A 12,354-nucleotide genomic window follows, 5' to 3' on the forward strand; every position below is an offset into this window, starting at 1 on the left:
ATCTCTACATTTTCACAGCGGGTATGGATGTGGAGACCACTTCTTTGAGTCGGACACATTGCTCCACAGCTTTCAGGTCCTCAGGAATCTATTGGAATCTCCCATCACCCAGGACATCATCTGTGATGTTGGAATGTGAGCGTCCCAATCAAACAATCAGATCAGTCAAAAAGCAGTATTGTGTCTTTATAGCTGGACAGGGTGGCAAGATACTTTTTCAACACACAGTACCAGCAGGAGATAATTGAGCATTTAAATGTTTTTTTTTTTATTTCATGTCAACTAGTATTAGTGCCCCATAGATAACTAGAAAAGCACTTAGAGAGCCAGCACTCCACCAAGGCTGTTCATTCCCCCACATGGCATTATCAGAAATGCAGTATTTTTTTGTATTTATTTTTTTAGAAATGTAGTATTTGTATATTAGTTATTGATCATCAGAAATCACGGCAACATAGAATGTGAGCATTTAATGTAGATGTACCCACAAACAAGCCACAGTACCTGGAGAAAACCCATGCATGCACAGGGAGAACATGCAAACTCCATGCAGAAAGATCCCGGGAAAGCCGGGACGCGAACCGGGGATTTTCTCGCTAACCACTACTCCACTATGCAGCCCGGATACCGAATCGCATGACCTAAATATATAGTGGGCGACGGGCCTATTGTCACATAACTGCCGTGTTCCTTGGCAGAGTAACTAAAAGTAGCAGTCATTAAACTGCAGACCCCTGTGACTCAAATCATTTTGTTTATTAACAATTTTATTCCCTAAGAAAAAAATAAAATCAGTCACTATCTAAAGCATAGCCTTTTGATCAACAGCAGCTGTACATTTACAGAGCATGGGGCTTTCATTTTGTTTGCAGCTCCCCTTTATAATTCTGAATGATAACTTACAAAACAAATGTGTATTTAAATTTTCCCCTTATATATCTGTGAATACCATTTTGTGTCGTATTTGACAGTGTTTTGGATTATGTTCCCCTCAGGCCCATCATGCATCACAATGCACGCTATAACTGTCGGGTCCTGTTCCTCAACAGGTATGTCACAGTAGTCCAGTTTTTCCAATGACATGTAGTTCTATTTGTTTACATTTACTCTACCATTCAAAAGTTTTGGGCCACACAGACAATTTCATGTCTTACATGAAAACTCACACTTTTATTCATGTACTAACATAATTGCACAAGGGTTTTCTAATCATCAATTAGCCTTTCAACACGATTAACGAACACAATGTACCATTAGAACACAGGAGTGATGGTTGCTGGAAATGGGCCCCTGTACCCCTATGTAGATATTTCAATTAAAAATCAGCCATTTCCAGCTAGAATAGTCGTTTACCATATTAACAATGTCTAGACTGTATTTCTTATTCATTTAATATTGTTTTTAAAAAACTGCTTTTCTTGCAAAAACAAGGACATTTCTAAGTGACCCTGAACTTTTGAACAGTAGTGTATATAACTTTACAGAACACCACTCAGCATTTTCTTCCATCCGGTAGAAAGATACTGCTGATCAGGCCTAAGATGATGATGGCCAATTACGGGAATTACAGAGAGATGCGCTGGTTCTCCCCTTGGAACCAATTGAGGTTGGTTATCCCAGGGACACTGTGTTGCACTGACATTTTAAGCCCTTTTTGTGACTGTCTTCTTGTTCACAAGGACTGTACTTGATATATTGCTTCGGTACATGAGCATTTAATGTTAGATTTCTATAATTTGCAATGAATTTTATTTTTTTATTTCATTTTAATTTTATGTTTTATTATTTGATTTTAAATAGGGTGTTGTCCACATAAAATCATTCTAATAGTTATTACACAGTAAGTTCAATACAGTGTCTATATCAAACTAACCTTTTCACCGGTGGACCGTAAATTATTCTCTAGCACCATATTACTCATTTTCCAAGTTGATGTTATTTCTAGGAGTCAGAAAGCTCAAATCTATGCAGCAGAGGTTAAAAATTTACTTTTAATGTAGTTGACCTCACTATAGCTGAATCACTGAGATCACTGCATCCTACATTTCCCATAATGCAACATGATAGTGTCAGTTTTGCAACCATGTCATTCATCTTAGGTGATCCAGTTGACAGTTTGAAGTACTTCAATTCATACCCGGTATCACAGGTATGAATTCAATTAGATTTCGATTAGATTTCATTCCCTCTTCTATATACCAATAAATATGTACATCATTTCCATTGGTTACAACCAAACTTCTTGTTGTTTTTCCACTGGTAGGAGGCAGTGCTACACCATCTATATTTAGTATACTGGGAAGAAGAAGAAAATGAAGAAGAAGAAAAATAAATCACTTTTTCAGTGTTCTGAAAGTGTTCAGCAGTGTGTTCAGCCACACTCTAAGCTATTTTTGATGGGGTTGGGACAGTGCTCAAACCACACTTAGGACACAATTAAATTATTTGTCACTGCTGCTGACACCACAATGCCTTATTTTCCATGCAAACACAAGTGAAATGCACAAAACATAATGTGATATTAGAGTTGTTGAAAGTATTTTTTTGCCTTTGTTGAAACTAAGTGTCCCTGTCAATGCAGTGGAACAAAGTTAGGTCAAGTTAGATTTTCAAAAATGTGTCAAATGTCATTTTATTTCACATTGCTTGCAACCTCCAGGCAGGTGGAGGAGTATTTTCTGCCCAGAATGATTCAGGAAATAACAGGCCAGGTAAGAATCACAAATATTTTCAAGGTTTTTGGTCTTCATGTAAATCTTCATGTACTGTTCTCTGATTGAGACTGAAAACGACATTCATTTTTTATTTTATTGCTTAGTATGTGATGTGTTAAGAGCTACACTATTTTGTAATATGACCTTAATATCTTAACTAATCTCTCAACTACTCATTTCATAAACTAGAAGGAACCCACAGAATTTATTCTTCACAGGAAACCGAGTTAATCAGTGTTTTATTCTGCCCTGTTTTTTGTGTTCATCAGGACACTGTCCCATTTGGTTTCTGTGTGCTGTCCACAAAAGACACTTGCATCGGCAGTGAGATATGTGCAGAGCTCTGGAACCCCAGCAGGTGCACCAGTGGGGGATTGTGTAAGGATCTTACAGGGGCTGCCAGAAACAGTCCTACCTCCTGATTGCTCAATGTTTTTCTCTGTTTTCCTCAGCCCCCATATTCAGATGGGTCTGGATGGGGTTGAAATCTTTACTAATTCATCGGCTAGCCACCACGAGCTCCGTAAAGCTGATCAAAGAATAAACCTGATAAAGTCAGCCACCACTAAGGTATGCATTCACCAGGAGCCTGCAAACATTTTCTTCTTTCATTCTTGTTGAAACATGAATTTTTTTTAAAAATTTTGCTGGACTCTTATTTATTGGGAGAATAAGAATAAATAATATTTCTGAAACTGTTCTGCTCAACAACCACCTTTTCAAACCACTTAATGCTTCATTCCTGACACATCTGCTCATACACTGACAATGGAAAGGAGAGATCACAAATGGGCAGTGTTGTACCACTAATGCCGGAAAAGTAGCACCATTGAAATATGTTTTCAGAGCATTGCCTGTAAGGAGTATGCAAAAGCTTGACCAACACAGTTTTGCATTTAGTGTTTATCGTTTGTGATTCTTCAGAGTGGAGGCATCTATCTGTATGCTAACCAAAGAGGCTGTGATGGAGACCGTGTCTACTATGATGGTTGTTCAATGGTGGCTATCAATGGAGACATAGTGGCACAGGGAGCACAGTTCTCCCTTAATGACGTGGTACGTATGGATGTGAAAAGAACCACACACTAATCAAAGCACTGCTGAAAATACATCTCTGCATATTTCAAAATCTGGATTGACAGATGTGAAGTGGCATTATTTCTCTGATTTCTCTAAATATACAAGAATCTGTGCAATATCAGTATTTTTGTACTTACTGAAGAATCTGTGCAATACCATTGTTTTTTAATGTAGCTATTTTACATTTACACTATCGTTCAAAAGTTTGGGGTTTCCCATGTGCTAGCATAATTGCACAAGGGTTTTCTCATCATCAATTAGCCTTTCAACATGATTAGCTAACACAATGTACCATTAGAACACAGGAGTGATAGTTACTGGAAATGGGCCTCTATACCCCATGTAGATATTTCATTAGAAATCAGCCGTTTCCAGCTAGAATAGTCATTTACCACATTAACAATGTCTAGACTGCATTTCTGATTCATTTAATCTTCACTGAAAAAGCTGTTTTTCTTTCAAAATAAGGACATTTCTAAGTGACCCTAAACATTTGGATGGTAGTGTACATATGTACAGTATTGGCATTTTCCACACCCAGAGGAATCTGAATATCCACATATGGAAAAGTCAGTACATATGCCTATTTTTTTTTTTTTTTTTTTTTTAATTTCTACTGACATTCCCCAATCCTATGTGCAGATGCACTGGGTAGGTGTTGCAGGGAAGGAATGCAGTGAGTTAGCATTCTTGTCTCTTGCGGGTAAATGCTATGACAATAATGTCTGTTAGACTCATCTGTGTTTCTTGTATTGTAGGAGGTGATAACAGCCACACTGGATCTTGAGGATGTGCGTAGCTACAGGGGAGAACTATACCAGTCACATATGGTGAGAGAGCACTCTTTGTAATGCACAAAGCTAATTTTTGAACTGCTTTTACTTTGTGTTTTTGTCAAGTCTCACAGACATGCTCAGGAGACTACACTCTTGCACTTGTTTATTGGCTATTAGTTGTTGGCTTCATTTCATCAGGAAGAGTGTCAGGGGCAAGATAGTCGTGGTATCATTTGCATTCATGTCTAAATTGGTTTTAAAATCTGGCCAGATATTTATCAAAGATACAGTGATTGATTAACATAAAATATGTTAATATTTGTTGTATCGCTTTTGTTCCATGTTGAGTACAGTTTTTAAACATTCACAGTGTGGGTCTGAAACCCTTGGCTAATGATGTCAGCAGAAAGTAACTGGAGTCAGGACTTAGCCAGCCTGGAGTCCAGTCAGTGACATCAGACTAGAGTTGTTTGTCACAACTAATCTGACACTCAAACATTTTGAGATTGCTAGTACAGTGAGTAAAACAAGAAAAGCCCTCTGAGAGTGCAGTACTCTGCCAAGGCTGTTCAGTTGTTGTATGATTTTCACCGGATTAAATCTTTTACACAATTCAGTGTTTCCTCTAGGATTTTTTGCAGCTTTGTTGGAGTTCTCCGCGGAGAACGAGAGGGTCGCCTCTCTGCGACTTCGTGTTGCAGAGGGGAAAACTCTGACTGTTGTCTGTGCTTATGCGCCGAACAGCAGTTTAGAGTATTTAGGGTTCTCGGAGTCTCTGGGTGGTGTCCTGGAACGGGTACCGCCTGGGGATTCCATAGTTCTCCTGGGAGACTTCAACACTCACTTGGGCAACGATGGAGAAACCTGGAGGGGGGTGATTGGGAGGAACGGCCTGCCCAATCTGAACCCGAGTGGACAAATTTTGTTTCCTGCAATTGTTATCTAATATTAGAAATGTTTCAGCTTATTTATTGCCACCAGTCTCTTATTTGTTATTATTATTCCTCTTTTATCCATGTTTTATTATTTGATCATTTTAAGTGTTTCTACTTATTAACCACGCCTGACGTACATCAGCGGGGTTACTGCATTCGCTTCGGCTGGCTGGCTGGCTGGCTGACTGGCTGGCGTGTGTATGTGTGTGGGTGGGTCCGGTCAGATATCTCTGCAAGTGCTGAAGTCAGGATAATCAAACTTGGCACTGAAGATCAGTCTAAGGTCCCCTGTTCAGTTGTGGAGTTAAGAGGTCAGCAGATCAAGTAGGAAGGGATATACGTACGATGATCAAAATTGATACAGAGTATCATGCATGGGTGTGGTTCTGCCATCTACTGAGGGCTCGTCTAGTTTCACTGGTTATTGTAATGAGCACCGCACTTTAAACCTGTGCAGTAACTACTGACCATGCTTGTCGCCGACCTCTGCTAATGTAATGTAACTGTTTTTATGTTTGTCCAGTGTTTTTTGTATGTACACCATGCCTGTAGCCAGTAGCACTGCTGTCTAAGACAAATTTCCTGAAAGGGACAATAAAGTTTATCTATCTATCACTGCCGTTCGAACATTTGAGGTCACTTAGAAATGTCCTTATTTTTGAAAGAATAGCATTTTTTTTTTTTCAATGAAGGTAACATTAAATGAATCAGAAATGCAGTCCAAGCATTGTCAATGTGATATTTGACAATTCTAACTGGAAGTGGCTGATTTTCTTTAAATTGACTATCTACATAAGGGTACAGTGGCCCATTTTCAGCAGCCATCATTGCTGTATTCTAATGGTACATTGTGTTAGCTAATCATGTTGAAAGGCTCATGGATGATGAGAAAATGCTTGTACAATTATGTTAGTACACGAACAAAAGTGTGAGCTTTCAGGAAAAACATGAAATTACCTGGGTGACCCCAAACTTTTGAACGATGGTGTAAGTCACTTGCTGTGTAAACAAATGTCAAATGGAGTCACATTGATTACATAAATGTTTTCAGTTGTCATTTAACACATTTCCTGGTCACTACATGATATTTTTACATGACTAAGTCACCCTGTTTCTCTTTTCCACTGCCATACTTCTGTGTTACAGCCGAGTGAACCCAGACATTGCCACAGGATCAAAGTTGATTTCTCTTTATCCAACGGAGATGATGTCTACCTCCCCACCCAGCAACCAATAAAGTGGCACTTTCATACACCAGAGGAAGAGATCAGGTACAAAATATATTAATTTGGAATGAGCTTTTTACTCTTAACAGAACACTGAGAATCAAAGAAAGTCTGTGCAGAACTTGTACAGTACTTCTGTTGTTCAGTCTAGGACCAGCCTGCTGGCTGTGGGACTACTTGAGGAGAAGTGGACAGGTGAGGAGGAGCACACATGAGGGAAAAAAAAATGCTTTCTTGAAATTGATTGTGCGTCTCGTTTAGATTATTGAACATTAAAATCACTGCTATTAAGATGGCTTTAATTTGTGTTCCAGGCTGGTTTCCTGCTGCCTCTGAGTGGGGGCGTTGATAGCTCCTCCACCGCCTGTATTGTCCATTCAATGTGTGTGCTGCTCTGTCAGGCTGTAGAGGACAACAGTGAGTATGATTCACTTTGCTTTCACTGAAAACACACAAATTTGATTATTTACATTTGGGGTCACCCAGACAATTTCATGTTTTCCATGAAAACTCGTGCTAACATAATTGCACAAGGGTTTTCTAATCATCAGTTAGCCATTCAACACAATAAGCTAACACAATGTACCATTAGAACACAGAAGTGACGGTTGCTAGAAATGGGCCTCTGTTGCTCTGTGTTGATATTCCATTAAAAAAATCTGCCATTTCCAGCCAGAATAGTCCTTTACCATATTAACAATGTCCAAACTGTACTTTTGATTGATTTAATGTTCTCTTCATTGAAAAAAAAACTACTTTTCTTTCGAAAATAAGGACATTTCCAAGTCGCCCCAATCTTTTGAACGGTAGTGTACATGTTGTTGTGAAGGAGAAATCTGGTAACATTTACAGAATTTCCCCTTGGAGATGAAAGTATTTCTATTTCATATATTCTATGTTATATCATAACATTCTGCTTTCCTTATTGTTGAGTTACCCAATGAAACCACAAACCAACAGTGAATATATCTGCTAACAAATCCAGTGTCTGTATCAAAGCCTGATATATCTTCTCCTTCTGGGCTATTGTTGTCCCAAAGTTATTACAAACACATCAGTGAGCCGCACTGTTGCCTTGGGTGACATGTTCTTTTGTTACCATGAACCCCCACTATAGTTTATTTTCACTCAGTCTCATATACATGGCCTTGCTGTTTCGAATGTTTGCTAGATTACCAAATGTGGATCAATCCACCACTTCTTATAGACTCCAGCAAACGCACTATGTCCTCCTGTTTGAGTAATGTTGGTAAAAATAACAGGGACCTGAAGTCCTGTGTGCTTACACAGAAAACCACACAAACTTCATTGTCCACCTGTAAAATGGCATTTCTAAAATGCAAGTGTTTGGTGAGAATTTCTGCTCCTTGAATTGACCAGAGTAGTAGTAGTAATAATAATAATTTGCCTTTATTTGTCACAAATACTGTACATTACAGCACTATGAAATGTTGCTTTTCACTTATCCCAGTTGGGGTCAGAGCGCAGGGTCAGTTGCAGTACAGTGCCCCTGAAGCAGGAAGGGCCTTGCTCAAGGCCCCAACAGTGGCTGCATCGGAGTTTGAAACCCTGACCCTTCTGATTGGTAGTCCAGAGACTTAACCATTGCGCCACCACAGAAAGTTTTCTCGACAAGGCTGGGGGTAAAACGAGGAGATAAAATTTAAGAGGAGAGACATAGCCTCATAGTGTTTGTTTGGTTATTTTGTCAGTTTCTCTGATAATGTTATTTCTGAAATCTATAAAATAATCTTTCAAATCTCAGTCAAAGGCTCATACACAGTTTAATGCATGTGACCTCTGATGTTTTAGGATATTACTGAGACTTTAAATGCACTAAAACATGTATTTCTGAAGTGTCCTTAAAGGTTTACAACTTCAGTAGTAGCTGTTGGGCCTGAAGCCACAGACAGAGCAGAACAATCCCAAAAAAAATAATAACTGAGTCACTACATGGTTACTTTTTGTATTTTTGGAGATTTGTTGACAATACAAAAAGTACATATTAGAAAAATGTTTCCAGGAAACCGAAGGAACGGTGCCTCAGGTGAAAGTAATGTAATGCCTGTAACTTCTTGCCTGAGAATACGACCTTGCCTCTGTGCCATCCTCCTCAATCTTCTGTCTCTCTTTACTTCAACAAAACCGAGGTCTCAAGGTCTATTCTTTTTTTCTCCTCTCCTTTCTTTTGTTTTTCTTTATCTTGATCTCTCAGACAGCTCGGTCCTGGAGGATATTCGCAGGGTGGTTGGGGATGACTCCTACCTTCCAAAGCAACCAAAAGAGCTGTGTGGTCGCATCTTCACCACCTGCTACATGGCCAGTGAAAACTCCTCAGAGGACACATGCAGCAGGGCCAGAGACCTTGCCCGTCAGATTGGCAGGTAAAATAATAATAACAAGAAAAGCACTCTGAGCACAGTACACTGCCAAGGCTGCTCAGTCGTTGTATCATTTCCAATGAATGAAATCTATGAACAATTTGTGGCCCGCAGCGGTCAATTTGTAGTAGGATCGCAATCATGTGATTATCAGCAAGCTGCTGACATGGTGTTCACTTGTTGTTATAGTTACAGCGACGCTGTGATGTTATCTTGCACTGAAGCGTAAATCCTTAACAAATCCATGGATCCAGACTATAAGCCACATCACTGCCAAAATCTGTAAGAATAAGCCTGAGGAATATTAATAGTGCTTCAATGCTTATTCACTGGTATGAAGACACAGAGTTTAGGTCCAGTGAAAAGAGAAAACAGAGGGCAGACATTAAGATTTACCCTCTCGAACAAATGGTCACAGCTCAAAAACATCCATTCATTAATTGTCAGTCATATTGAAAAAAGTTCTTTCTCCTTGCACAATTTTGTTTAGAACATGCTGATGTATTTTCATGCATGTTACTTGTAATATAGGGATTTGGTAGCATGTTACAGAGATCCTCCATTTCTGATTTTCACCTGAAAATTTTGGATTACTAATACAATGGGCGTGATTTCGAGTTTTGGTCAGTGCACTCTGTGCGCTGAGATAATCAGTGAAAACATGTAAGTCATGCAGTAATTAGAGTCACATTGGGTGAAGGAAGAGAAAGTTATCTTCATTTTATGTATAAATTGTTCACAAAGAGTAGAAATTGTGATAAGGAAACAAGCCTAATGACATTTCGTGTCCCCGACTTCCCGAGATTATTCAGCATGGAGTTTGGATATTCTTCTCTGTGTGTGTGTGAGTTTTCTCAAGGGTACGCTGGCTTTCTCCCACAGTCCAAAAACAGGTTGAAGTTAATTGGTAATTCTAAATTGTCCGTAGGTGTGAATGTGAGTGTGATTATTTGTCTGTATACACCCCCAGTCAAAAGGTTTGAGACGGGTTCTAATTTCTTTGAATGAGAAAATGTCTCAAAACTTTTGACAGGGGGTGTATGTAGCCCTGTGATACACTGGTGACCTGTCCAGGGTGTCCCTGGCCTTCACCCTAAGTCAGCAGGGACAGACTCCAGCCCCCTCACGACCCTGATAAGGATTAAGCGCTGTATAGATAATGGATGGATGGACATTTAAAGCTCTGTGACCTGGTTGGGCTTTGAATAAAGTTTCTACTGTGAAGTATGTGAATTACAGGACTCCATACATCAGTGGGTTTTAGCATTTGTCCAGTCAGCATCCCATTAATTTCACTCTGGATTTTTACAACTTTCAAAGCTATGGGTTGAGTTTTATGGTGAAAATCATGTCCGAATAAAAAGCATGTTGGAAAAATAAGCCTGAGGATGAGTAATAAGTGTGCTTCAGTGTGTATTCACTGGCACACAATTCTGCAATTCTGCAATTTCATTTAGCTGATGATTTTATCCAACGCGACGTACGTCTGAAAGTGGATACAACACAAGCGAGGATCTAGTCAGGAGAAAACCACTTAGATAGGTGATATAAAACAAGTATAAAAGTCTTAATAGGACTGTAGTGTCTACAGGCAGTAGACGTAATAGGATTTTTAAATTTTGGGGGTTTTTTTGTTTGCAGTCTGTCAAGTGCAAAGGTGTTCAGTGAAGAGCTGGGTTTTTAGTATTTTCTTAAAGACTGAAAGAGACTCTGCAGATCAAATAGAGTTTGGCAGCTCGTTCCACCATCAGGGAACCACAGAGGAGAAGAGTCCAGCAGGCCCTGTTGTGGTGGTTGTATCAACGCCTTTAGTTGACCGAGTGTAGTGAGCGGGAACGAGTGTAGACCTGAATGAGAGAATTCAGGTAGGAGGTGGCTCTTTTCATTGAATGCAAGTGTTAGAGTTTTGAATTGTATGCGGGTAGCAACTGGAAGCCAGTGAAGCGATCTGAACAGCAGGGTGACATGCTGTTTTTGGCTAGTTGAAAACCAGACGTGCTGCTGCATTCTGGATCATCTGCAGAGGTTTGACTGTGCATGCGAGAGCCTGTACCAGGAGTTGAGCTGCATGTTCAGACAGGAATGGTCTGATCTTCCTGATGCACAGGGTGAAATGATGCAACCAAGCAACAGAGGCCACATGAGCCTTGAAGGTTAGTTGGTCATCGATCATGACACCCAAGTTTCTGGCAGACTTTGTAGGTTTGAGTTGGGTTTATTCAAGCTGGATGTTAATTTCTTGTTCAATAGAGGGACTGGCTGGGATTATAAGGAGCTCGGATATGGAGAGGTTAAGTTGAAGATGGAGTTGTTTCATCCATGCCAAGATATCTGCAAGGCATGATGAGATCCGGGCATACACAGTGTGGTCGTCCCGGGGGAATGACAGAAAGAGCTGGGTATCATCAGCATAGCAACAGTATGAGAAACCATGGGAGTGGATTATTGCACAGGTGAGGTTGTATATATTGAGAAGAGGCGGGGACCGAGCACTGGCCCTTGAAGAACTCCTGTGGATAGACTGTGCAGTTCAGACACTTTTCCCCTCCAAGACACTCTGAAGTATCTCCCTGAGAGGTAGGACATGAACCAGCGGAGGACTGATCCTGAGATACCAAGCACAGTGAGTGTGGAGAGGAGGATTTGATGGTTAACTGTGTCAGAAACATCTGACAGATCTAATAGCAATAGAGCTGAAGACTGTCCAGCAGTTTTAGCAGAACACAGTGATTCTGTTACCAATAGGAGTGCAATCTCAGTGGAGTGACCCTGTTGAAAACCAGAATGATTTGGGTCATACTGGTTGGTTTTCGAGAGGAAAGCAGAGACTTGGTTGAAGACAATTCACTCAATTATTTTAGACAGGAAGGGTAGGAGTGAAAGTGGTCTGTAGTTTTCAACCTTGGCTGGATCGAGTGTAGGTTTTTTGAGTATTGGAGTGACTTGAGTTTATTTCAATACAGCAGGGAACACACCCGTAGCAAGTGAGAAGTTGATGATGTGTTTTACTGCAGGGTTAAGTGCTGGGGAAATGGTTTGTAAGAGGTTGGATGGTATTAGGTCCACACCGAGATGAATTGTCCTAGAAAATTGGCCTTTAAAAAAAAAAGAAAGAAAAAGAAACATTTGTAGCTTACTTTGTGAAAAATGTGAAGATGCTTTGAGCAAATGTTAGTGATACCCACCTCAGGCCCACCAGATTGCAGATGTTTTTTGCTTGACACATTTGTTAACGCAAGATT

General features: G+C 40.0%; 1 protein-coding gene across 3 annotated transcripts in view; it reads left to right on the plus strand.

Annotated features, from left to right (window-relative positions):
* The window catches only part of nadsyn1 (NAD synthetase 1), a 43,155-nt gene that overhangs the window by 16,458 nt on the left and 14,343 nt on the right, over positions 1-12,354 (plus strand). For 2 of the 3 annotated variants that reach the window (XR_007939017.1, XM_051942038.1), the window contains exons 4-15: positions 19-135; positions 996-1,049; positions 1,517-1,606; positions 2,660-2,711; positions 2,984-3,072; positions 3,167-3,284; positions 3,639-3,770; positions 4,553-4,624; positions 6,652-6,776; positions 6,878-6,926; positions 7,046-7,148; positions 8,947-9,115. Coding sequence is in view for 2 of the 3 variants with exons in the window: in XM_051942038.1 (XP_051797998.1) it covers positions 19-135; positions 996-1,049; positions 1,517-1,606; positions 2,660-2,711; positions 2,984-3,072; positions 3,167-3,284; positions 3,639-3,770; positions 4,553-4,624; positions 6,652-6,776; positions 6,878-6,926; positions 7,046-7,148; positions 8,947-9,115 (1,170 nt within the window). In the remaining variant the exon portion in view is untranslated. The remainder of the gene's footprint in view (positions 1-18; positions 136-995; positions 1,050-1,516; positions 1,607-2,659; positions 2,712-2,983; positions 3,073-3,166; positions 3,285-3,638; positions 3,771-4,552; positions 4,625-6,651; positions 6,777-6,877; positions 6,927-7,045; positions 7,149-8,946; positions 9,116-12,354) is intronic. The other variant, XM_051942039.1, reaches the window with a different exon arrangement.

Source organism: Acanthochromis polyacanthus, chromosome 2, assembly GCF_021347895.1.
Source record: "Acanthochromis polyacanthus isolate Apoly-LR-REF ecotype Palm Island chromosome 2, KAUST_Apoly_ChrSc, whole genome shotgun sequence".
In the NCBI taxonomy this organism is placed as follows: domain Eukaryota; kingdom Metazoa; phylum Chordata; class Actinopteri; family Pomacentridae; genus Acanthochromis; species Acanthochromis polyacanthus.